General features: G+C 42.5%; 1 protein-coding gene and 1 long non-coding RNA gene across 2 annotated transcripts in view; both read left to right on the plus strand.

The window, feature by feature from the left end:
- Nucleotides 1-15,047: 15,047 nt before the first annotated feature.
- On the plus strand, nucleotides 15,048-19,012 carry BMP10 (bone morphogenetic protein 10). The gene is made up of 2 exons (XM_067545858.1): nucleotides 15,048-15,381; nucleotides 18,066-19,012. Exons 1-2 carry the CDS (start codon nucleotides 15,048-15,050, stop codon nucleotides 19,010-19,012), a joined length of 1,281 nt encoding a protein of 426 aa, XP_067401959.1.
- A 5,750-nt stretch (nucleotides 19,013-24,762) lies between these two features.
- The window catches only part of LOC137151589 (uncharacterized), a 29,028-nt gene continuing 26,161 nt past the window's right edge, over nucleotides 24,763-27,629 (plus strand). Inside the window, exon 1 of the long non-coding RNA XR_010919314.1 lies at nucleotides 24,763-24,901. This is a non-coding gene — a long non-coding RNA (uncharacterized lncRNA). The remainder of the gene's footprint in view (nucleotides 24,902-27,629) is intronic.

Raw genomic sequence — 27,629 nt, forward strand, 5'->3', positions numbered from 1 at the left:
ATCAATGGGTCCTAACCTTTTTGGCTCGAGGGCCACAAATATCATTTTTACAACCCTGACGGGCCCCCAGTCTATCAACTCATAAAAAACATATCGATGCACACACCATTAAGGACTACAAATCACTACGTATTTAAAGTGAACATGCTGGTGCTACTGTGCTCATTTTTACATTCACTGTTTTACACCTACAAATCACTCGCAGTGTGTCACACGCTCACAGACGAAGCACTAGCGTAGATGCGTGACTGTCACTACACACTGAAGCACGTGGCCTGGCAGCTAAGTCACAGTGGGCGGCCTGCTAAGTGCAGGCCAAACCGGAAGGCACTGCAGCCAGACAGAAGGAGTTCAGCAAGGAGGCAGCCTCCTCGCTGATCTCCCATCCCTCTGGCTGCAGCAGGGAAACTGCACGGGTCCTGTAGCCCCATGTGCTCCACCTGGGTCCCTAGGCAGTGGCTCCCTTCTGCAGCCAGCAGGAGCAGAGCAGCGGGCCACTTTGAAAGACCCCACGGGCCACTTTTGGGCCCCGGGCCACAGGTTGGGAACCACTGAGCTAGACCAATACAAGTGAACACCCAGCTGCAGTGTGAACCAAAAGCAGTCTGCAAACACAGAAACAAATTCACTCAGTGAGATAGTTTTGATACCGTATCAAGTTGATATTGCTGTTGATTACTGACATTTCCTGCCTAGGAACAGTCTCCAAAATATATAGATTCAACTAGGTCCTGTTGTTGGGTGAAAGGGAAAAGCTTGGGAGATAAACACAGGGAACAATGGATGGTTTGTCCTCTGGAAACGTTACTCACATGTAGACTTCAATCACTCTAATCTGACAATGTTTTTGCGGTCTGAAACCACAGCCTGACAGCAGCGATGATGACCTTAAAGAAACAACTCTCTCCTTTTACGGAGGACTTAACTTAGACACATTTCCTTCTTAACGTGAGATACGAAAAGCATTTGAAGTTGCATATGTCACCATGTATTACATACAGCACCCTTCAAACTGCTGGATCCCACAGTTTCACCGATCATATGTAGAACCTGAACCAGCTCCTTTGAAGTCACTGGAAAGAGACCCCTTTACTTCAGTGGGAGATGGACTGGGTCCATAGACCATCATCAGTGTACAGCTGCCTTTTGGGTGGAGAACGGCTGGCAACCAGCAAATGGCAGACTACATAATGGTAGAGAGAGGGAAGTTTTGGTCAGAGACAACACAGGAGACTCCTTATTCGTACCCACATTTCCGAAGGATCTTTAATATATGCAATGCACAGAGCAGACAGGACTCTGGGGTTTATTAGCCAGAATAAGAACACCATCACAGGGAAAACTGCATAGGTATTCCATGTATCCACTTTAGGAGAGACAAAGGGTTGAGTCCATCTGACCAGGATTTAAATTTGTAACCAGTGCAGACTGAACACAGTGGGAGTGAGCAAGGGCATAGATGTGGGAACACAAGGAGGAGTCTGGGGAAGAAAAGCAGGGATAAGAAGATGGTGAGGCTGTTACTCTTTGTGAGTTATCTTAAAGAACCCACTTGATCCTGCTGACTGCTGACTTCCATCAAAGTGCAATAGGGAGTTGAATCTAGTTTGGCACTGACTTAGGCCTATGCTATGTCAGAACTTTGGGAATTTATTTTATAACAGAGGGGAGACAGAGCAAGAGGGAGAGTGTGTGTATGTATGTGAATTTGCCCATCAGGAGTGTTTTCAAGCAGCTTTTACTGGTCTAATTAGTGAGGGTGTTAATCCCAGGCCAAGATATCAGAATAATACTGAGAATGGATTTCTGTCTTATGAAAGCCAGAATGGTCTGGTATCATTCAATGCACATTGACAAGCAGTTAAAATGTTTCAACCATTCTGTGGTGGGAACTAGCATAAATTCCAGTCTCATCTCTCAAGCTCTTCTACATTTAACCTTTATTGATCCTCACACTCATCAGTGGGGCAGTAAAGGTCTATGGTCACCCACTGCCAAGCACAAGTCTTTATCTAATCATGTACGACAGGCAGAAAGACAGGATCCTTTTAGTATTCAACCCATCCCATATAGGACAACTCCCCCCGACCCAGTTTCCATCTATCTATCATACATCATGTGGAATTAATTGTATTGCTCTTATGTTAAACACTCTGTCGGGCAGTTGTAATCATTTTAAGAACAGAGGGGCTGACCTTGAAGCCTTTACTCCTGTGAGGAACACCATTTAAATTAATAGCCAATTAGTTCATTTTAGCGTTCATTTAATGCGTGATGATATGATTGTATTGTATTGTATTGTATGACGATGTGATTAACTCACATGTCATGTCATAGATAACAATTGTATGCTAAATTGAGTTACATTGTATTACACAGTGGTGTAATATAATATCACTATAATTAACTTTAAATAAAAATAAAGGCTACAGGCCTATCTCACTGACACATGGGTCAAATTCTCCACACAATTAAAAGTAGCTGGATATTTGCATTGGAGAAAATCCCCTGTGTAGGGATTATCTCCACCAGTGTAAAGCTCACAACAGACAGAACTCAGGCAGGGTGGGGAATCAAAGACAATCGGTTACAACTAAAATATTGGGTCTGATTCACCACTGCCCTGCACCTTTTGAAGTCAAAGTGGGTGTGAATCACAACCACTGGGATTTGATAGCATTTTATGCTCACTTTGCAAAAATGTAAAATGATCACACCCATTCAAGTCAGTGGAGAATATTAGGCACTTAAGCTCTAGAGAAAAAAAACTATAGGACCAAATTTTGAATGGGTTTCTATGCGTGCATAAAGCCCAGGGAGGAGCAAATTGCTACAGTGTATCTTGGAGACAATGAAGACATGAATGACATGGCAAGGGCCACTTGCTAGAATCATCTGGGTATAGCTCACTTAATTGATTCCCTGCCATTCCAGGGACCTTAGATGTTGGTGCATGTCAGTCCCTCCTGTTGTCTACCTCTGGTACATGATAGTCTAGTCTCCCGTGGGCTGTAATACTTTGGTCTGAGTTCGGTTGTTGAGTTTAGTGTGCTGGTAGTGATGGTATTAGTAGCCTGTGATATACAGGTGGCCAGACTAGATGGTCTGGTGGTCCCTGCTGGGCTTAAACTCTCTCTGACTCTACACAAGATCTATATTCAAGAGAAAAGGATAAACTTTCCAGAGAAAGTGGAGACATTTACCAAATTTGAACGTAGGTGCCAAGATTTAGGCACCCAGGTTTGAATATATATCGTCCTCAGATGAAGATGAGTTAGGTTTTGCTAGGTTACATGTTTAAAGAAACATATACCCTCATCTGTAATTTGAAATGAATTTTCCACAGCACACATTCTAGCCCCAGGAACAGGAATAACTACTGATGTAATTTTCCTTCACCACTAGATGGCAAATTATTACAGTAATCAAAGGGGTTATGCATCTCAATTGCACTTCCAAGTTCAGTGTTGTTATTATTATTAGCCAGCGCTAGTGTGTTGCTCTTACTGGGTTAAGTGAAAAACTAGATTAGATAAAATCCATAATTTAAATTAAAAAAAAAAAGTAATCTGGTCAATCTGAGACACCTTAATCAAGAAGTAAAACACAGGTCAGGATGTATCAGGTATCAGAACATAGGTATCAGAATTAACTTTTTATTATTTCTATACAGTTGAGATGTTCATTTTAAGGTGAAAAATGCCCAATGCAATGCATATCTCAAATTCTTTTCAATCCCGAGACAACTGCAACTTCTTTGTTGTAATAAATAATAATTAATAATGATCTTGCAACGAAGCTTTGCATTTACCCAGGGCTCATCAGTGTTATTGGTCCCCCCAAGTGCCAACCAGGGCTCAAGTATAATTTTTTCAGGCCCAGTACAAACCTGTAACACGGACCCCCTCCCCCACACATACCCATGGGGGTTGCAGCATGGGCCAGAACCTCCAGGGCCGGGTAAAGTGTACCCTTCCCTCCCCTCCCCCATGTGGGTGTCCTGATGCCAACATAGAAGGACTGAACTAGGCAACCTCCAGGGCTGAAAGCATGAGCTGCTGTGTCTTGAGCTAAAGCACCATAGCCAGGGGCTTCACTAACTTGTATCCTCTGTGGCTCGGCAGAGAGGGGGACTTACAACACACTCACTAGTGGGTTACACCAGCTCTTAGATGCACAGCGCAGAATCTTGCCCATAGATAATAAGACCACGATGAACTATTATGATCACCTGAACACAGGTCAGAGAATCTCACCCAGTAATTCCTGTACTGACACCCTTATTCAGCAGATCATTTAAGCCCTGCGTTTTAAGTCCATCCCTATTCTGCAAAGCATTTACGGAAGTCCTTAACTTTACACAGAAGAGCTCTAGTACACACCTGACTCAGGCTGGGCCCCTAAGCCCCTAGTGGTAGCTTTTTAATCTTCTGCTGTGTGAAATGGGTGCAGCTTTCCCCTAAAGAAATGCCCCTGATTCAGAAATTTGCTCTGAGCATGTTTTGAGGTGTTTGACAGTTGCAAATTAAGTGAGGTCCCTGGGGGCATTACATTGAGAGCTAAGCCAGGGCACTCTGCCACTAGCTACAGATAAGTAGAGCCATTTAACACCAGAGACTGCTAGGGGCTTGTTCCATGCTCTCAATAAGATAAGCTGCCATCCACACCTCATAAGACACTCCTATCTGCCAAGCGGACGCTGAGAAAAATGGGGAGATGTGCAGCCTGATGTAAAGCATGTTACAGATTCACCCAGTCTATAGCCTTTAGACTCTGCTGGTAACACTAATTAAATGAGGTGAAGCTGGGGAAGGCCTTCAAATACAGGATTTGTCAGGTGTATTTTATACACGTTAATCACAGTTAATTAAGTGAATTACAGGATTGTTAGTGTGTGGCACCAAGGTCCACACAGACACTTAGTATGTGCAGGCTAGTGCAGGATATGATGTATCTCCCAGCTTATCATGAACTAAATTTCTGTATCAACAAGCCCTTAGGCTAATAAGCTTTATATCTTCAGATCTTAGGGCTCCTTGCATCTGAACTTGCATGGCTACTGTGTACATTTGGTCAATGTATTACCTCAGCCCCATACAATTTACTTCCCCTATGTCTTTTCCTCCCAATCCCAGCATCAACTAAACAAAATACATGTTGGACAAATTTGTCTACTTTTGCTAATTCTAGTGGCTTGTGAGTTGTTAGAGTTGTATTACAGCTTTATGGCCAAATTCAGCACCACTGATTGATTTCAGCGGAAGCAGGATCGAGCCCTGGGAGAGGATTATAGTTATCAACTAAAATAATTTCTTTATTAGACCTTTAGTTTTTACATTGTCTTTCATCCACAGCTGTATAAGAAAGGACAGGATACATTTAGTAATTGCTCCTTGGAATTTTGTCCTTCTAGGGTTCACAGAGTACTTAAATGGAATTCTCATTAAGGAAAAGTATGACATTCTTGAAATAGCCAGCAGGACACAGCCGAGGAAGATAGAGGAACAGGAGTCCAGAACGGAGTTGGAAATTTGTGAAAAGACTTTGGTCAGTTTTCTGCTTTTGTCAATGCCATAGCAGCTCCCCCTGGACTTGTCTGATGCAACACCCAAGGGAATGCCACTGTTATAATGAAAAAAGGCTCAATGAGGAGGGAGAAATTTCTAAACACGGCCGTTGAGAGCGTCCCACAGTTCCTTTTGTTTTAGGGCCTTGTGCTGAGCCAGTGAAGTAGAGTGAAAATAGTCACCGTTGTATTAAGTAACACGAGTGCTCTGCTATGTGAGTTAACGTCACAAGACAGCAATCTGCCGCCTTTTAGCTGAAGATATCAAAGCGCTTTAGAAATATTAATTGATTAAACCTAACGATGTCCCAATGGGCACATTATTAGACCTGTGTTACAGAAGTCAGGACTTGAGTGACGTTCTCACAGCCACACAATGCATCACAGGGTAGCGACAACAGAACCAGAGTCCTGGCTCCAAACATTTTGCTCTAAGCACTTGTCCATGCTGCCTCCGTTGCTAAAATAGAAAAGGATCCCCAGCTGAAGAGCATGGGTTTGTGACCTTTTTCAGTGTTTATAGGTACTGAGTTTAAAGTGATGTTTTTTCCACTGGTCTAAGAATGCATACCTGCGTGGGCGCAGGCACACACACAGACGAACACGTAACAGGAGTTCGAGGAGATTTCCTGATGAAGTCTCCCATTTGGCACCCTTCAATGGGGCGAGCAAACCCCACACTGGGTCCAGAGGGGTGAAAGGACATTACTGAGCCCAGGTAGCCCCACCCCTCCAGGCCTGCAGAGCATGCTCCAGCTGGAGAGAAAGCTTAAAAGGGAGCAACTCAGCTCAGTCAGGGAGAGATTGGGGAGCAGGACAGACCTACCCTGAGGGCTCCTGGACAAAGAAGCCTCTGCGAGAAGCAGGACTCCAGCTGGGGTGGAAGGTTTAGTTGTCTTTTTCTTTGGTTACCTTATATTGGATTTGGAGCCGTGGGGGAGAGGCACAGGGTAGGAAGTGACCCAGGGAGCGTATCTCCAAGGGCACTCCAGGGTGTTGACTCTCACAGGGCCCTGGGTTGGAGCCCGGTGGAGTGGGAGGGCCTGGGCTCTCCAGCTAACTAACTGCCCTGGCTGCAGGAGGGGCATGAGGCACATTCCTTACTCCTCCTCTGATAGGAAGAGGGCGAGGACATTGCAACCTGAGGTGGAGCTAAGGAACTAGACTGAAAGGCTTTCACTCTGAGAGGTGATACTGGGTGCACTGCCCACTAGGCCACCTGGCCCTCTGAGGGTTGTATTACACACCCACTTAACTTGACTTCATTTGGAATACTCGCATGCTTAAAGTTAAGCACCTATTTAAATGTGTTGCGGCATCAGGCCCAAGTTAGGACTCAAGGGCTGAAAAAGAAGGAGAAAAATGAATGCTGGAACTTACAGAAGAGAGTGAGATTGCACAGATGTGCTTTGTCATTCTTATATAAGGTCATGTTGACTTGTTTGTATATTTTAAGCACCGTGCTTTGTTGCTCGCTGCCCCCTTGTCCCACAGGGTGGCTGATTTCTGTTCTTGAATGCGTTAGAACATATTGCCTTTTACTGACAATAATGAAAAAAAGAACCAAACAGACCAGAAAACAGCTGCTCTTTCAAATAACTATGGTAGAAACGAGCATCCTGGGAGCTATCTGGGACTCTGTATACAACAGCGAAGCAATATGTTTGCAGTGAATTTCCCTGCACATGACACTGACAGCACACAGCCAAACAAATTTAAAAAATCCTCTGTGCCATTCCACAGTCTGGGCCTCCCAGTTCATCCCATCGTTTCCATTTCTGCTGTTAGTTTGCAAACTTGAATAAATATTAATATTTACATTTTAAAAGTATTAATAACTGCACAGCACTTTAAAACTTCAGCATGATCTGCAGTGCGGGAATATTGATGGCCTCAAAAATATATGCAAAGGGACAACTTCTACCTTTTACTCTCTGCCACCATGAATTTGATGCAACCAGTGTGCTTCCAGGAACCTACCCAAGGGATCTATTTCCCACAAATGCCTACAATCTACTATAGACAGAGCAGTCAGGGGACCTATGGCATCATAAAAGGAATGCTGCCTTGTCATTGACACATAACCGCCCGCCTCCATCTCCATGGAACAGCCCAGTTAATGTAACTATCTCCCTCGGAATGTCCTTTCATGCCCTTCAAACCTATAACCATTTGCTCAGTCTCTTTGCTAGGGGGAAGGATTTGTTATTATAGTTTATTTGTATTACAGTAGTGCCTAGAGTCCTATGTTAAGATCAGGGCCCCGTCATACTGGTTGTTGCACAAACACATAGTGAGAGACGTTCCCTGCTTGAACAGTTTAGTCTAAACAGAGACGTGAAATGAGTTGGCCAAGGTCTTGCAGCTAAGTGGTAGAGAGAGGAATAGAACCCAGCTTTCCTAAATCCCAGGCGAGTGCCTAGTTCATTAGAACACTCTCCCTGCTCTTCAGTTGTTTGGCTGGATACATCTGAAAATGAAGGTGTGCCACAGACTTCCCACATAAAACTGGTGATGGAGGTTTCAAAACTCTTTTCTAAGGGACACCACAAAATCATGTTACATAACGTGCTGCACGAATCCCTCTCTGCCAACATGGTCACACAAAACTTTCCTGCCCCTCCCTGGCATAGAGGGTCCATGATCCCTTTTATTCCTGTTTCATAGACTCACAGAGTTTAAAGCCAGAAGGAACCATTAGATCGTCTAGTCTGACCTGCCGTATAACACAGCCCATAGAATTTCACCCAGTTACCCCTGTATTGAGCCCAATGATTTGCATATGGCTAATGCATATCCTTAATAGCTAAGGCATTGTCACATTCTCTTCTTCCGGACTTCTTTTTTTTTTTTTTTTTTTTTAATACCATCTTTCGCATTTCCAGTGACATCAGAAATGAGAACAGAAACCACCTGGGAACGGTCCATTTATGGAAAGGAAGCCAAGAGTAGCCATGAACCAAGACAGATGGGAATAAGGATTTAGTGAGATGTGGGATTGGAAACTAATTTTAGTTATTCCACTACAAGCTCATCACACTGTCAGTGTCACACTCTCCTTTATCTCCCATATCACATCCAACAGTTACCGCATGCTGCAGCCATCTTCTGATGGAGACCATAGTAAGGAATTTTCCTAATAATTTCATGCCCATATTTTGGAAAACGTCATATCACATGTCGCTGCAGTCACTATACCAGCAGAACTCGCATTGCTCCATCACTTCCCCGAATGGCCCGTGCACGGGGTGTTGTCATTCCGATTAGAGAGGGACCTTGAACCAAAATCCTTGCACTTCAGCAACCTCAGACTTAAGGAAATGTTCAAAACCTGCCAGATCTGCATTTATTTTAATGGCCCTTATCTTTATATTGATTGGACGAAGGTACCCCTGCATATTGGATCTGGATTTTGAGATCTGAACCAAACACTGTTATAGAATGTTATTGTAGCATCCTCTATCTACCATCGTCCTGCAGTGGATAAAACGTGTGTATTTTTCAGAAGGAGATTTATCCATGGATTTATAAAGACACGTAATATTTGGCACCACGGGCCTGGAAATATTGCACAGGCTGGCTCATAAAGCAAGAGGCATGTACATTGTCCCATGGAAATACACACTTTTCACCTTCATTAATCTTACACTGTTTGAGTGTAAAAGGCCCAAGGTGATTGGGAGTTGTAGCACTTTTTTATTCATTGAAAAGGCACTCATTCTTGAAAGTGTCATAAGATAGGGGTTTAAATGGCTGCTACATCCTAATGCATAAACAAAATGTGCTACGTATTGAAAGGCAAATAACATATAGAAGTGGGAACAGAGGTCTTGTCTGCTAGTGGTTAAAGCAGGTTAAAGCACTGGAGCTGGGCTCCAGAGATCTGAGTTCAATTCTTGGCTCTGCTATAGATTCCCTGTGTGACTTCAGGCAAGTCATTTAATCTTTCTATGCCACAGTTCCCCATCTGTACAATAGGGGTAATGATATTTCCTCTCTCTCACCCTTTGTCTCCCTCACTTATTTAGATTGTAACCTCTTCGGGGCAAGGGTTGTCTCTCACTATGTGTACAGCACCTAGCGCAATGTGGTGCTGATCTCAGTTGGGGACCCTAGGCACTATTATCATATAAATACTAATATAAAAATATTTATCCACATGGTAAATACTCACAAATAATAGACTCATTAATAGAAATGTGGGTCAGATCATGAGCAATTTGTAAGCAGAACAAAAGGAGAAGTTTTAAAATGAATTCCACGGACAATGAATATTATTTGCAATGAAAAATTTGAGCAGCTTTAACAATAACACTTACAGAACACTTTGAGGCTCAGTTAATTGATATTTGGGAAGTTCTTTGATATCTTTGGTTTGGAGATGGGTCTGTATCAGATGCCGGTTCTGAACCTCCTTGGATTTGGAGGAAGTTTGGTATTATGGACATAGAATTTGTATCTTGACCCCATCTCTACAAGAAAGGTCCTAAAGAGAACACACTGAATCCAATCCATGTCAGACCCTGGGGAAGCTTAGAGCTGGCTTGGACCTGAACACATCCCCTCCGTAGCTGGGATGAAAAATGTCTGTGGTATATATTAGAGGTGATCAAAAATTTTCCATTGAAATATTGTTGTTTTGTTTTTGTTTTTGTTTTCCAGAAAGTGCCTTTGATTAAATTGAAATTTTTGCATCATTTAAAAAAAATATTTCAGATTTTTGTCAGAAAACTGAAAAATTTTGCTTTACAGCGACTGTTCTGGTTTGGAACCAAAACAATTCAGTTCTCAGTTGCAGAAAACTGAATAACTTTTGGTTTTCAGGTTTTCAGTGTTTTGATGACAACCAAAAAAGAAAGAGCACAACAAAAATTAAACAAAATCTTGCAAAGAAAAAAATAGTTTCCCGACCTGCTCTGAATATAGATGTAAAGAGTTATTAGAATTCTCTAAAGGAAATAGGTACTGTATATCTAAAATCTATCTTACTGGATTCACAGGGTGAGAACTACACAAGGCCTTATTATACCTAACTATCAAACTTGAAAAAGAACGACCTATAAGTTCATATCCAAAATTCAATGGCACACCTAGAATATCACACGTTTTCTCCAGGGGAGACTCCGTTCTAGGCAAGGGAATGAGAACAGGTGATCGTCACTTAAAAAATAATCCTACTAAAGAAAGGTGAGAACCCATTAAAAACCACTTCACATTCTTCTTCCGCACCTCCTCTTGCACAAACAAGGATCACACCCTTTCCATCATAGCATATCATTGACTTTGACACATCTTAAAAGCCCTGCTTTTTTTTCTAGTCTTTCAGCACCAAGCATAATTCACACATTCCTTCAGAGACCACTAATTCCACTGCTTCTTGAGAGAAGAAACCCAGGGAGGTCACTGTAAGGCAGAAGGTGCGGGCGATCCACCATCAGACTCCATTTCGGAGCCACTTCCATTAGGGGATCACCTTCTGAAAAGCAGAGCTGCTCCCAGAAGCTGTGCAACTTCAATTCCCACTGATGTCAACAGGAGTTAAGGGTGCTCGATATCACCCATGACATGCTCAGCACCTAAAGGGGGAAAGATATATGAGAAAAAAAATGTAATTCTTTTAAATGAGTTTTAGTGGAAAAGTGAAATAAAACACAGCCTTATTTCAAGTCTGTGCAATCCAGCCTTTTAATTCAGCAAGAAAGCTGCATGGTTTAAATTCTTCATCCTGCAAAGCAAAGGAAACAGGAAACTGTTTTAACACCAGATGTCATAGTGGTGCTGTTCATCTGGCAACCCCCCAACAACTGTACAGAGGCGAAGCCATTTAGCAGTGGCTTGTTTGTATAACACAGTTGACTGTGTTGCCCTTAGGAGAATTGTTCAGCGTTATCAAACAAGAGACCAAATGCAAAGAGAGTTAGAATGTTTGAGCTGTAATTTTGCATGCAACACAGTATTGATTAGAGATATATGTCAGACTACTTCTTTTACTCCAGTCTTGTCTTATGTCTATGGTGTCTGCTGGCTGCAAAATGTGATAGTCAACATAATGCTTTGTGATTTTGTAGCCAAACCAAACTTGCTCAATAGGCCAGAGATTCTAATCTACAGTGGCATGAATCTGGAGTGACTCCACTACAATTACTCCGGATTAGCATTGGTTTAACTGAGAGAAGAGTTTGTCTCAACATCTGGCAAAGGGCCAAATATAGTCCCTGGAATCATAAAATGCAACTCAGAGCCATAGAGTGAGAACTAAACCAAAACCTTGGTTCCTAACAAACACATACACACACACAAAACCTCTTTCCAGCTCTGAATCTCATGACAAACCCCTATCTTTGCCATGGGTCCAAGCAAAACCCTAGATTCAAACACTTCCCAGCATTGAAATGCAGATCTGCATCTAGCAGCAATTCCTGTTCATCTGTCAAGGAAGAACCAGATATGACCATGTACTAAAGATAAGGGCAGTGAGAGCCCAATCCCATGAGGTACTGAGCAGTTGCAACACTTCAATGGTAGCTGAGAGCATGCAATACCTCTCAGGAGGTGCTCAGCTCCTTGCAAAAGCTAAACACATTTATATACAAAATCAGTGCAGCCAGCAGGCTTTTGACAAGTTGCATGCATGCCCCTGGTGCTGACAATATTCGGTAAAACTGAAATAAATCCTGATGCAAAAAACAGAACATGGCAAGAAGCTGAGACTGCAGCAAGAGACTGCCAAAGATGGAAAGAGAAGTGAGGGCCCTGTATTCTTCCTGGAACAAAGAGGCATAAGTCAAGTCAGTCAAAAAACAGGACCTTCTGAAGCCACTTCTGTTGGTAGCTCAGCACAGCTCTTGCAGCAAATCTACAGCCTTACGGGCTCTGTCAGAATGTATTTTTCCAAACAGGCTAGCGTCCTTCCAATTCCACTTGGAATGGTCAGGCAAAGACACTCATATAGAAAACCATGAGGAATTTGTACACGATAACTTCTGACTTCCTTAATCTCGGTTTCATTATGGCTGTAAAGTCACCTCCCACAACACAGCATAGCAAAGAGATGAATCACTTGCGAAAGGAGGGTTGCACTTTCACTTTTTAGTTAATGAATAGTGAAGATCAGGGTTCAGATCCAAAGCCTCGCAAAGTTTTTGGCTGCTCAGATCCCCAAAACAGCAAAATTCAGTAAGGTTGGAGGGCTCAGGTTCAGACTCATAGATAGCCAAGAAATTCAGATCCAGCTCTGAAAGTTCCTCCAAAGTTCAGGAGTGTTTGGTTCCGACTGGGCCTGTGTGTGACAATAAAAATGAGCTTGGTCATTTATGTTGTTAAACTTTCGTAGTAAAATGGCAAGTTGTTTGAGAGGAGAGTATTTAAATGAAGCCAAATAACAAACAGCCACGTAAATGTATGGCTCAGTGCTCTTAATTAATAAAAAGTCCACTCTGTGAAAATAATCTGAATAAATACAATTGTCCTAATTCAAAGATGCATAAGTGAGTGCAATTTTAGTGAAGTTCGCAAAAGTTGTGCTCTTTGTGCCAGTGATGAAGTTGGCCTCTTTGAGAAAAAATGGTAGATCCAGTATATAGAAAGTTACAATAAATAGATATACCAAATGTATGGGATGTGCTTAATCATAACTGAGGAGTGGAGTTCTGGAAACCTGAGTAGAACAACAGAGCTTTGCTGTTCAGGTCAAGCCGTGTGATCCTTAGTTCTTGCAGACATAACTCCAATGAAGTCAGAGACCCTATACTACTAACAAATAGAGAGTCTCCTTTGTATCAAGTGGTAGAAGGCTGTGCTTCTGGAGCAAAAGGGTCTGAGTCCTAATTTTGCTGTTGCAGTGAAGTTCCCTGCGCTCAATGTGCACAGAAAGAGAAAGATGTCTTGGGCAAGGAGTTGTCGCAGTCAGAGCTGGTCAAAAATTTCAACTAACACCTTTTGTTTTCTTTTATTTGTTTGTCTGTGGTACTCAGACTTTTTGGGAAACTCAAAATTCTGACACTCCCCCCTCCAAAAAAAATTTTTTTTTTTTTTTTTTTTTCAGAAAACATGTTGAACATTTTCAGTGAAAATTTTTCTGTGGCTTTTCAATCAGTCCTGGTCACAGCGTACTGCCTCTGAGCCACCATGTGTTGATTCAACCCGAAGTAGTGCTTGTGAATCAAGAGCAGTCTATGGCCCTTAAGATTTAATTTCATGCCAGTAAAAGCAAAGCTCACTGGTGGGAGATGGGATGATGACACTAGATGTAACACTGCTCATCAGTGAGTATAACCTGCCAAGCCAGACACAGGAGATGCGGGAGGGGGTAAAGATTTTATGAGCTATTTGCAATTGTTTTAGTGCTTCCTGCTGATTTTGTTTCTCAACCTTTCAGAGCAGAACCCCTCCCCAGTTAGCTGGTGTTGCTGTTTTGGTTAACGGAAAACAGTGGTTTATAGAGAGGATAACTAGCTAAAACAAACACTGCTAAAAACATTTGCTAATTGCCCTTTATTCATATAGGGCCAAACGTGGTGGTGCCAGAACAGGTGCACAGTGGCTGTATGTAGGAGAGGTGAACCAGGCACGGATCTGCTGGCCATGCCCAGACTCTTCCCCTGCCTGCATTTCTCCTGCCCCCAAAACCCTTTTCCACAATGCAGCTCCTGCAGAACACAACCGCACTGCTGCAGTGAGCGCAGAAATCTCTGTCTCTTAGCGCTTAAAATGATTGCACCGGTTCCACTGTATTCTGGGCCTCCCATGGTCTTATTATTATTGTTGTTATTTATTATTTGTATTACCGTGGTGCCTAAGAACCATAAGCATGGACCAGGGCCCCATTGTGGTAGGCCAGGTACAAACAGAATGAAAAGATGGTCACTGTATCAGCTAAGTGAAGCCTTTACTTGGACTGGACAATTTAGCTCTGGAATAGGGGATAGAGGACATAGGTGTAACTCTCTTAATATTTAAGGGGGCTTTTATTTACTGTGGGTATAGAATACATAGTCCTAGGCCTCAGCTCTGTGTCATTTGCATATTAGCCTGAAATCATAACAAAGCTGGACGGATAAAAGTTGGCCATGCATGCTAAAGAAAGTCAGCTCCAAGAGGGGAAAGAAAGGGCAGATCCTGTCCAAGGAGAAAATTGCCCTGTCTCATAGCATCCAAGTGCAGAATGTTTACAAAATGCTCATTAAAGGAGAGGGGGTTTGTGAGATAGCAACAGAAAATCTGGTGGACAGCTTACACTACAAAGAGATAAGAGAGGCAAGGCTACCATAGGAGAGAGTGTCTTATATCCAATTACTGAGACCTGGTTTTGCGGGGTGTGGAGGGAGGGAGGGAGAGAGGACTGATCACAAGCTTCAGGCAAGGGCTTCCAAACTTGTCAACTCCGTGACACAAGCCGCACACAACCCAGAGGATAAAATAGCCACTTAGCCCACACGAGAGCTAAACCTGGTTGAGTGCGGTTGGAGGCTAGAGCGAAGGAATGGATACCGTAGCCATTCAGCTGTGGGCAACCCTCTCTCTGTTGGTGCACCTTGCAGCTTGCAGTCCCATCATGAGTCTGGAGCAGTCTTCCCTTGAAGAAGATGTGCCCCTCTTTGACGAGCTCCTTTCGGAGCAGGACGGTGTCGATTTCAGCACGCTGCTTCAGAACATGAAAAATGAGTTCCTGAAGACGTTGAACCTCTCTGATATTCCCTTGCATGAAACGGCTAAGGTGGAGCCCCCAGAGTACATGTTAGAGCTGTACAACAGGTTTGCCACCGATAGGACTTCAATGCCATCAGCAAATATTGTTAGAAGCTTCAAAAATGAAGGTAAGATCCATGCTTGTTGCAGTGAACTAAGAATGACTGGGCGTTGCTTATAACCAACAATGGAGCATGAAGACTGGACTGTGGGGGAAAGAGGTTTACAGTGATTAGTTAGAAATGCAGTTGGGGTTAAGGAACTAACACGGCATGTGCCTATAATCAATCAGATCACATAGCTGGTCTGATATGTCATTTCCCCCCATCCTTTGCCTATTTTATGTCTTTGAGATGGCAAGCACTTTGGGGCATGGGCAATGTCTTCTTTTGTGTTTGCATGTTGTGGATGTATAATACAAATAAATGATCATCATCCCAGGAAGCATATGCGTCATTTATCTGTTACCCAAGAGAGATGTTAACTTATCTTCCTTATTTAATTAACGGGCAAAACCTCTTTCACAAAAACCTCTTTCACAACCCATGCAATGGTACAACTAATGAGCAAAACCTCTTTCACAATCTATGCAATAGTACCAGTTCTCATTTGCAAAGCATAGTTTCTTCATTGATTCCTAACCAAACAGTGCCTGGCTCTCCCATAGTATTTTCCCACTTTAATCATTAATGGGTCCCATAGTTTGGTGTGTGAAGTAAAGTCAGTAGAATATATAGAAATGTATAAAGCTAGCAGCTTTTTATGATGACTTTTGCTAACTCTTGGTGTTCATTTTTGAGGGAATCAAGTATTTTCTATTTTTCAAAAAAACCCCAAAAAACTAAAAAATGCATAAAATTATGAATTTAGACAATTACAAATATTGTGCAATTCAACATCTTCCTGCAATGGCTGCTCAATGAGGGGAATGTAAGGCTCACATACTAGCTGTTGATGATTTCTTCATGCTGCATTCGTGAATATTAATGTGGGCTATATATTAAAAAGGCTTTTCAAGAAATCATTTATGCCCCCGAAACATTCTCTTTGCAAATAGGAATGAGTTGATTTTTTAACAACTCACCTTTCCATGTGACAAAACAAACAAAAATGGCTCTTTTATCATGCCAATCTCAGTTTTACTGACGAAGTATAAAATTACAAGATAACAGAGCAAAGAGTATATGTGACCTAAATTTGACAACTCACCTAAATGCTATGACTAGTTATGGGCTAATCTATACCTCACTCAGAAGTGTGCATTCTTATCCAGCTACATGTTTCTGGTTTTAAGAGTGCAGCCTTAACGTTCAGATCCACTTTAACTGTGCATTTCTTCGACATATAGATAGCATATAATTCACTGAGGGCTGGATTGCAAGCCACTTATGCATACTGAAAGCCATTGGCCTGCTTGTGTGAGTGACTGCTCATCAGTGTAGATAAGGGATTCACAATCTGGCCCTTACGGAATTTGGAATAATGAGTTTTGTCCTTTTCTGACACTTACAATTTTAAGATGAAAAAGTAACAGCAAAATAAATGGACTATAATCGGGCAACTACCATATACTGGGGGGGAAGGGGTGCAATCTTTATACTTATCCACTTGCATTAGCAGAAGATAGTAATGGAAATTGCACAGCTGGAAGCAGTAGAACTTTATGATGGTTGTTCATTAGTAGTTTTAGTTCGTGGCACAGTCTGGCTGCATTGCAAATGTGATTGTAATGTGGTCATCAACTTAAAAATGTAAATAAAATTTTCTGAGCTAAATTCTACTCCTTCAGACACCGGTGCATCCTCATAGACACCAGTGAGGTTGTACAGGTAACAGTGAGAGGGGAATTTGACCCTGTGAGTTTTCCTGCTCAGTCAGTCTAGTGGGCAGAAGCATGTCCTGACTAACTTTTTCTCTAATCAGGAAGTGAGACACCCAGTTTCTCATAAGAGTGTGTCCCTACCCCTTCCAATGAATTATTCATGCCCATCTTCTATGCGGTCAGCTGACTTTTCCCCACCCCAACACCATACATATCACCATGACAGTGGACTAGTTCTCCAGCATCCTGAGGGCTGGGAAGCCTTCGAGGTCACTTCCAGTTGTGAAGCAGGTCACACGGACTAGACATACAGCCTGATTCCGAGTGCTTTCAAACTCCCAGCTAACGCCAATAGGCAGGGAGAGCATCACGATCTCTTATGACTGGGCCTTTTGATGTTTTTTTCTTCTTTTTAAACACCAGCTGGATTTGCAAACATCAGTAAACACTGAAGTCCCGTTAAAGTCAATGGAACTCCTCGTGTGTTTAAGTGCTTTGCTAGATGAGGGCCAATATTTGTAGCTTTGTCAATCAGATGTTTCCATAAATAAATCAATCCCAGAGTCAAAAAAATCAGAGATGGGAAAACGAATAGGTTCCATGCAGTCCATCCCCCTGGCCTTTGCAGGCATGTCTGCTAAGTGTATATTTTCTAATCTGGTTTCAGAGTTGTTATTGATATTAGGGAAATGCAGCAATAAATACAAAACAATTTGCTAAATTGCCTATATGCATGGAAAAATGCATATGGTGTATGTATAAAGATATGAGATAGAGAGATTAGATGATTTGCTTGTTATACATTTGACTAATTAATACTGTCAAAAGCGCCTAAGTAAGTACAGCAGTTTTCTTTTACTCCTTTCAAGCCAGATGAAAAGCTTATTTAAGTCAATGGGAATGCAAGGCCGGGTTCCAGGCATGCATATAGCTACTGGAAATATTTGCAGTTCTGAAGTGTGTATTTATATTGATTTTTGTCATTTCCAGATCTGACTTCCCACCCAATTGGTGTCACTGGAACCCGGAAATATCCTCTTCTCTTCAATGTCTCCATCCCTCACCATGAAGAGATCACCATGGCAGAGCTGAGACTCTACACACTGGTGGAGCGGGACAGAATACTCTATGATGGGCTGGATAGGAAAGTCACCATTTTTGAAGTACTGGAGCACAACCATGCAGGGAGAGAAGGAGAAGAGAGAAAAATGGTGGCGCTTGCAACCAGGCAACTCTACGGCACCAACAGCGAGTGGGAGACCTTTGAGATCACGGATGCCATGAGACGCTGGCGTAGGTCAGAGTCAACCACTCACAGGCTGGAGGTGCAGATAGAGAGCGGAGAAGGGGAGGAGCCAAACAGAGAGGGGAAACTCGATATTGACATCAATTCCGAGGCCAAGCACATGCCTCTGTTAATTGTGTTCTCAGACGACCTGAGCAATGACAAAAAAGAGGAGAAGCAGGAACTGGATGAAATGATAGACCATGAGCAGCTGCTGGATTTGGAGAATCTGGGCATGGACAACTTCCACAATGGGCCTGGCGAAGAGGCGCTGCTCCAGATGCGCTCCAACATTATTTATGACTCTACTGCCCGGATCCGGAGGAATGCCAAAGGCAACTACTGCAAAAGGACTCCGCTCTATATAGATTTCAAGGAGATTGGCTGGGATTCCTGGATCATCGCCCCGACGGGATACGAAGCCTACGAGTGCCGTGGAGTGTGCTCTTATCCTTTAACTGAACATGTCACGCCAACTAAACACGCCATTGTCCAGACTTTGGTTCACCTGAAGAATCCACAGAAAGCTTCCAAAGTCTGCTGTGTGCCTACCAAGCTTGATCCCATCTCCATCCTCTACTTAGACGCCGGGGTGGTTACTTACAAGTTCAAATATGAGGGGATGGTGGTATCAGAGTGCGGCTGCAGATAGTAGAAGGGAATGTATGCACAGTGCATGCGCCAGGGGAGTATTTAATAATTCAGTCTATAAATTTGTACATTTTGCATTTCCTATTTAATAAGGTTATTTAATGAGGTTTGTACAGATAACTGTATGTTTCATGTCATAGGGAATGGGCAGGTCATATGGGAATGTATATTTTGTTCCAGCGCTTGCTGCTTCTTGCTGTTTCATTTCTCCAAATTATGAGAGAAGCTTCTTTCATAATCAAAATGAAGAAGGAAGACCAGATCATTGGGTTGTTGGGATTTTTTGCAACAAAATAGACAACCTAATGCCATGGAATAACATTCATGGATTTTATTTCTTTAAAAAAAATTGTGTGTTGTGATCAAGGACATCCCCACTTCAGGGGTTAAAACATGAACTGAATGAACATAATAATGTGATATGTTACATGCTTTATATTATGTCATATTCTGATCGGTGCATTTCCATCCCAATTTCCCCCCACTTCCCCAAGACAGCATTTTATTTTCAAAAATGTTCCTGTGTATTTATGCCCTAACTTGTCATTGCATTTCAGTAGAAAACAATCCCTTGCTGATGTGCTTGGAGTTAGTTAAAACAGTTTTGAAGTGACTGTGTTCACATAAAAATTTGCAGTCAGTGAAACTGTGGACATGGTGTAACAGCCACTTGGGTGTTTGGATTGAATAATTGGCTGAGATTAAGGGATAACGTCTTTGAAAATTACCCAGAGAAACATTTTGCAAAATCACCCCCTTTGGAGCATTATGGGTAAAATTGTCAAACGTGCTTAAAGTGAGTTCAAAGCCTAAATTCCATTTTCCAAAGAGATTTAGGCACTTAGGGCCAGGTTTTTAAAGGTACTTAAGTGCCTAAAGATACTGGGATGTTCAAAAGCACCTAAAGGAGTTAGGTGCCTAATTCCCATTGAAATCACTGAGAGTTAGGCATCTAAATTGCTTAAGCATCTACTAGGATTTTCAAGAGATCTTTAGATACTGCAATACTTTTGAAAATCTGGCCCTTAGGAGGAACAGCCCCAATTAAGAGTCAGTGGGACTTATGCTCCTAAATCACATACTTTCTTTTGATAATTGTACCATTGCTCTTTAAGAAAAATCTTTACCAGCCTGGGATTAAACATAAAAGCCATTTTAGCAGGGATGGTTTAGCAATATCCAGAGAGAGGGATGGAAGCCATGAAAAGAGAGGAAATTTCCCCACTTCTAACCCCCCTCAACCAAACATGGCCTATCTGCAGTGTCAGGCTGGGGCAGCATTCTGACAGATTGCCCCTTTGCTAACACACAAACAAGAAAGGCTTCTACCATTTGTTTATTATCGAATCCCTTGTATATAGCAGTGCTGCTGGCTTTGGATGTAAAATTCCTCATTTAATGCATGTTGCATAACAAGGGCCAGGATTTTAGCTGCAAGAAATCTGCATAGTAACTCTATTGAACTCAAAGATATGCTGATTTACACCTGCTGGGAACCTGTCCCCCATGTGTCTAAAATGTTATGTATAATAAAACTATATAATCTAACTCAAACAGCAAAGTAACCCCATGCTTAGTCCATTTAAAGATGGGCAGAAAAGGAAATCCCTCCACTCTGTACGTGTTGAAGTTGTCAATTCATAAAGACATTGCTTCCCCCCCACACTTAAACTATATATGATGGAGTCACATGCCATGTTTCCGCCACTCTTCTGCAACAAATCGCGGTGATAAGAAGGTGTTGGAGCTGAGAAACAATAGGCCCGTCACTTTATTTATATTAAGCTGCAAATTTGTCAGATTCTTGGGAAAGTGTAAGTGACGTTGACTCTCCTAGCCTCCGCCAGAGCCTACTGTACTGTCCTGCATCTGTTCTACACTTTTAAGGCAAAGTTATCTTCATTGGAAGTGATAAGCGACTTGTCTTTGAAAGAACTGACTCTGACACTTCATGGGAATGAACACAAAAGACTTTATCAAATACCAGCTGAAACCCGTTTCACCTCCATCCACGCAAACTCTTCTGTGCTTCCTTTATTTATTGATCTATTTATTGACTGTCCGCCTTTGTAATATAATGTAGAATACAAAATGTTTTATTTTTTTGCTCAGATGTATTCCCACTCTGATAAAACCTTGTACTGAGCAACTTATATTTTGAGGCCTTCTGTTGAGTATCGTCCAAAGCGGTTGGAGGGGGTGGGGGTGTTACAGAGCTTTGTAAATATAGTAGATTGTTTTTATCTTTCCAACCTTCAGACTATTGACCACAGTGATTTAAGAAAGCATCTTGGAGAATTCATAGTCTTGTCTGATAGATACAAGCTCTTTCAAGGCCATAATTGCTTTAAGTGCTGTAGCTATGTAGTCTAGTGTAAAGTAGTGCAGAGTAGATGGTTTGTTCCCAGCTAGTGGATTCGATCAATGGAGATACACTGCTTTAGACCAGCTGAGGAGCTGGCCCTGCCAAGTGGAAAAATGACTGTCATTGCCTTATGAACTGTTCCACTTTGCAACTTCATAATTTTAACCTTGGATAAATAGCAGGTTAGAAACATGTGATAGATGTGAGATCTTAATCCACTAGCATGAATTATTTTAAACAATGGGTTACGTGAGACCCCACAAATTCTTTTTAATACGGCATGCCCAAAATAGCTGCAGTTCATATGACTCTAGTACAAACCACTCACCATGTCAGTAGTATGGCAATTATTGTTTGTGATAATCCATCATTTGTTTTATCATTCTGCAACAGGCTAGTGTATATTTTCACCCCTTCTCTCTACTGAATAGCACCAGAAATGCTCAACTGCATATCAGACAACCTACACTGCTAACAGCCAATGAAGGATCTCCTTTAGTTTGAGCTCTAGTAGTAGATGACAAAAGGACGTGTGTTCTGATCCTCCACTGTCACCATAACGTGGCCATGTAGTAACAAATGAATTGTCCTGTATTGTCAGGGATTTGTTACCTTGCTGTGAAAAGCTATGGAAAGTCCCATTGCCTATGCTATACATGCAGGACAAGGTCCATGGTACAATCAAGAAAATAGAACGTAGGGTCCAATTCTGCAAACATTTATGCACAGGAGTAATTTTACCTATGAGTGAAGTTACATGTATAAGCATTTACAGGATCAGTAGACAGGAACATATGAACCAAGCCAGATTAGCCCGATGGTTCATCCAATCTAATATTATTAATTAACCTTTATATTGCAGAACACCAAGCCACTAAGGTACTAGCAGAATGTCAGGTTTGCCATGACTCAGAGGCAAACACTGAAGGCACTTCAGTTAGTATGCTTCATAGGTACTGGCCTTGACTAGTAGTGGCTGTATCTTGTCTGACTGTACCCACGTATCAGAAGAATGTGCATGAAAACGCCATAATGGCCAATAGTAGGAAAATAAGAAATACTTTATTATGATGTTATTTGGGAAAACATGGTTAATTTTAATACCGCACGAATCATGCATTTGTGCATGCTGTAGTTTGTTCACCCTCTGAGATTTTAACTAATCAGAATGTTATTTCATTTCATTGCAATGTTTCAGTTTAAAAAAAAAAATTTTGCTTTAATAGAAATACTTCACTTCAGTGCAAAAGATAATTGGGTAAGAGCAATTTGCTGGCTGTCCATGAATTCAGACTACAATATAAATAGTGTTTATAGTACGACCATGCACAATGCAGTGGGAGCATGTGGTCTATTTTTTTTTTTTTAAGTTTTCTTTGTGCCATTTTAAAACTAATAAACTAAGCCCGATCCTACAAACACATACGTTTAACTTAAAGCACACAACTTGTCCCGCTGAGTTCATATTCTATATTGCAGCATAAAGCAATGTGTTTGTAGGTTCAGAGCCTTGGTTGCTAAAAATACAATATAAAATCTCATGTTTCACATTCTGTTAATAATAATCAACTATGAGTCTCTGAAAACATTTTCCCAGGCTGGTAAGAGATTAATTATATTCATGAAAGAATATATAATTTATTATTTCTGCTTCTTACTTTTTTTAAGCATTTATTTTTCACTTTAATTTGTAGCCTAAATTGGTTTTCTTTTTTTTCCTGACCCGCTTGATGTCAATGTTAATGGATTTTTTATTCTTCATTTTTAAAGCCAAATAAAAAAGAAAACAAAAAGGTATTCCTAAGGAAGCAGCTTCAGTTTTAGTGTTCTTTTTTTTAATACATTTTGCAAAATGTCCCTAAAATGTTGCACATTAGCAAAAGATACATTTTTTTGCAAACTAGTTGATACAGCAACCCTTGCTCACATAAACTATCCGCGTCAGTTGGATTCCTGCTACTGGCAATTTATTGTTTATATTAGAGTAGCACATACAGGCTGGTCTACACTTAAAATGTCAGTCGATGCAGCTACAGCTTTCAGGGGTAGTGCCATAGTTAGCTGACCTAATCCCTGCAATCAGGTCAACAGAAGAATGCTTTTGTCAGCCTAGCTACCGTTGTTTGGGGAGGTAATGTTCCTACAGCAAGAGAAAAACCCCTTCCATTGCTATAGGAGGTATCAGCTATGCCACCATAGTCCCTGTGGTGTAGACATGGCTTTGGTGTCCTGACTAATTTTAGATCCTCTTTGTGCTAGGTGCTGTACAAACGTAGAGTGGCAGACAACCCTTGCCCTGCAACATTTACAGGCTAATTAGACAAGACAGACAAAGGGAGGGAGGGGAAACAGAGGCACTGAGAAGGAAGGTGATTTGCCCAAGGTCACACAGCATGGAATACAGTGTAAATCATGTGTGAGTCAGGCTCGCTGATGTCAGCAAGGGTGCAGAGTTCTGCTCTCAGACCAACACACATGGTTCTGGGATAATCTGAACCTCTGACAGTTTTGTTCTCCCCTCGTGGAACTTGACAGGTCCATGACTCTGGGGAAAGGTACAGCATTTGAACACCTAAAAGTTTTGATGTTTCTTCAAACTATCTACATCTCTTGGGTCTGCAAAACTAGACTAGAAATTGCCTCAAAATAGTCTTTCCCACGCAGTTTTCTTGCACTACCCCTCCTAGGCCTGGCTGAAGATATCAGAGCCCAGGAGTCCTGACTCAGTCCCATGAGTTCTCCACTAGATCATAGCCCGTCTCATGGTTTCTTGGCACTTTGCGGATCCAGTCATCCTCACCGTCCCCAGGCTCTGGAGCTGGACCCTAACTTTGTAGCTCAGAATCAACCTTCCCCGACACCACTGCCCCTAACTCTGCCTGACCCTAGCCCCTGAGGTGGTGAGCAGTCAGAGGTGGTTTGCTGAGCCGGTAGGGCTGGGCACGCAGAGCTGCATGAGAGAATCCCAGGATAAACTGGCAGGAGATCAGGGCATTCTTTGTCCCTAGCTGTGGCTGGTTGGTGGGTGAGGGGAACCTAGTAATGGTTCCCAGCAAATCACGCCCTCTGATCCCTGGTCATCATCCTTTCCCACTGCTTCTGGGCCTGTCAGCTCATACAAGCATAAATCCAGAGTTAAAATAGGCCTCCCAGCCCAATAACTCCCCCTCCTCCACCTGCAAACAATCTCTGTGGTGCCCTGGTTCTTCCCTGAAACCCTCATGCCTCTCTTTAAATCCTAGGCAGAGGGAGAGCCAATTGCTGAGGTGCTCCAGTTCAAGGTCCTTGATGTGGCTTCCTGGGGGAGGGAGGTGGGGACGCACCTGGGAAGAATGGAAATCAGGAATCTGGTCTGCAGCAGCCATCTGTGAAGCAAGAGAAGGCCTGGCAGTAACTGCACCCAGATTTGGGATTAGCTGTTGGTTGGAGATCTGAGCATAGGCAAGGGCAGTTTGTCTCTGAAAACCTCTCATACTGCCAGCTCTCTGAGACTCACAGCGGAGGAAAACCAGAAGACGACTTCAGGTAACAACACACTGCACTTTCATGGCACCCTCGATAGCCCTTCACAAACAGGGACTCGCTGGCTCTCACCACGCTCCAGGCTGATAAGTAATATCATTAGCTCTCTTTTACAGATGGGAAAAACAAGGCCCAGAGAAGCTAAGACCTCAACATTTCAAACCTGGCTTCTAATTCCGGGTGCCCAAATGTAGGTCTAGGGAGGGCCTGTGGCTCCTACTGATACCAACAGGACCTGTGGGTGTTCAGAACCGCTGATGACCAAGCCTCGTGTTACCTTCAGCAGGCCACCCAAAACTGAGGCAGTTTGCAAAAATGTGGTCCTAAATGATTTGCCCAAAGTCAGGCACTCAGAAAGCAGAGGCAGCAGTAGAACCAGGAGCCCTGACTCCTGCTCCCACCACTAGACAACACTTCTTAGGGTGCACAAAGATCCAGATGAGAGCTCCATCTCCCTGAAAGAGAGGATTTAGGCTGGAATTTTCAAAGGAGCCTAGGAGTTATGAAAATCAGTGGGAGTTGAACTTCCCCGTGCCTCTTTGACAAATCCAGCCTTAGTCACCAGTCAAAAGAAAAATAGAGTGAAATATCTTCTGCACAAAACACTAAGTCAAATCCTCACTACGCTCTTCATAAAAAAAATATTTTCTGGCACTTCTAACAGCTGCTTCAAGTGTTTAAAAAATTACAGCCTAATGTTAATTTAAACTTCCTTAGGACCCAGTTCAATGTTTGGGGAGCGAGCACGGTTAATAGGATGGGAACTGTGTTGATGCTGGGTTGCTTACTATGTTGGGAAACAAAGCCAGAACAAAAACCAGCCTGAGATAGAGGTTTTGTTTATGCTGCTGACCCATCTGTCTTCATTAACGTGCTATTTACAGGAAAAGTTTAAAAAATCCAGCTTCTGCTCCTTCTTTAGCCGCAACAGCAACAAATAGAGGCAAAAGGGTTTGTTTGCCCCCATGCTAAAAATGGAAAGGCTTATCAGAACCACTTGGAAGGAGATGTTTGTTATAGGAATTTTATTATTGTTGTTTATGAGAGTTAGGCCCAGCCGTTTCAGCTACAGTTGTTCCTTTCTAAGCACAGGCCTAGTTCCTTTTGAAATTAATGGGAGGTAAAAAGCACCTGAATACCTTTGAGGATCTGGCCAGAGGGGCTTAGGACAGGTGGGTGGCTCAGTGAATATTTTGCTCATCTAGCTCTGAAATGAGTGGTACCTCCAGCCGGGGCTGGCCCTAGACCAAATGGCAACCCGGGTGAGGAGTGTCTTTGGTGCCACCCCCCGACATCATTTGTTAAACTTTTGAATACCTTATTTTTTATTGCATTTGTAAGCCCATTTCACGACTTTGATGGATGATTTATCCCTGTCACATAAGATGATAAAATTGCATGCTACGATCTGTAAATCTGTATTTATTCATGCCATATATAAGGATATATATATATATATATATATATATATACATATATATAATGCAAAGGTCCAGGACATTCTAGGATGTTAGTGAAAAATGAATCCACATACGGAATACCTGAAATATTTTACTTGAAACTTTCTATTTTCCCTTGTGTCGCTAACAACAAAAACAGCCCCCTGAGCCTGGCACCCCCGACCCCAGCACCCCGGGTGATCACCTGAATCACCTGCCCCTACTCTGGCCCTGCCTCCATCATTCGTACAAGCAGCAGCTCTCTGGCAGTGAAATGAAAGCACTGATGAGCCCTGAATGCCGACTCGAAGGCTTTGCTTCGTTAAGCAGAACGTGTGTTTGTGAGATAATATGACAGGGTTGCCTGCAATAGTCTGGCCCAGAGGTCCCATCCAGTCCTAAGTAACTAACATGAGGTAAAACCCTACTTTTGTTTTTGCATGTGTTAACAGGTTGCGGTAAAGCCTCAGCTCTCCCACGGTCTTTACCATTGACCCACGAACTTGTGTTAGAACTACAAACTGCCTTGTCCTCACTCGGATTTTACCTCATGTTCGCTACCATGTGTTAGCGAACACGAGGTAAGAACACACCTTCACACATCACCATGTGAGATTTGTCACCTGTTTTCATCCCTTCTTTAATAATAGCTTCGCCGAAGACGTAAGGGCACAACCAGAATTTTGCTGAGGAGGGGGCAGAGGTGACCTGCCTGGCCGTACCAAATTTGATTGCCATGATGACTCCATGCAACAGGTTGCAATGCCACTCACTGAAGCTTGGCCCACCTGCCCATCTGTCATGACATGGGGAGGGGTGGGCAGGCTAAATCTGAGCGAGTGGCATTGTGACTTGGCTTACGGGGGTCACATCGTCATTCATGTGAATTTGGCCCAGACACGCTGCTTTCATTTGGTCAGGAGCTTTCCCTTGTTGAGCCCCTCACCAAGGAGGAGAAGAAGGAAGGATGGTTTAGTGATTAGGATACTAGCCGAGGCATTCCACTAGAGGCTAGGAAGTACTTTTGCGTCTGATTTCTGTAAAGATTTAGGATACAGCTCTGTTAATACTTCATTCATGAGTCATATTGATCAGCGTCCTTTTCAGTCTTTAGAGGGCTGTGCAGCTGATTTGATTGCCTTTTCTTTCTAGTACACAAAGGAAATGTGAAGGTTAACACAGTAATTAACATAGCGGCAACAAAGGAAATGATAGGAAAAGAATGGGTTTCCGTGACACCAAACAATGCTTCCTGAAAAGAATGGCTATTTTTCTCTGGCTCCCAGAAGAAT

This window comes from Emydura macquarii, unplaced genomic scaffold (assembly GCF_026122565.2).
Source record: "Emydura macquarii macquarii isolate MOO-44397 ecotype Brisbane River unplaced genomic scaffold, CSIRO-AGI_Emac_v2 contig_1110, whole genome shotgun sequence".
Classification (NCBI taxonomy): Eukaryota; Metazoa; Chordata; order Testudines; family Chelidae; genus Emydura; species Emydura macquarii.

Coding starts and splice junctions, on each gene's coding strand:
- BMP10 (XM_067545858.1), top strand. CDS start 15,048: ATGGATACCGTAGCCATTCAGCTGTGGGCAACCCTCTCTCTGTTGGTG. Junction 15,382..18,065: donor TAGAAGCTTCAAAAATGAAG/GTAAGATCCATG, acceptor TGTCATTTCCAG/ATCTGACTTCCCACCCAATT.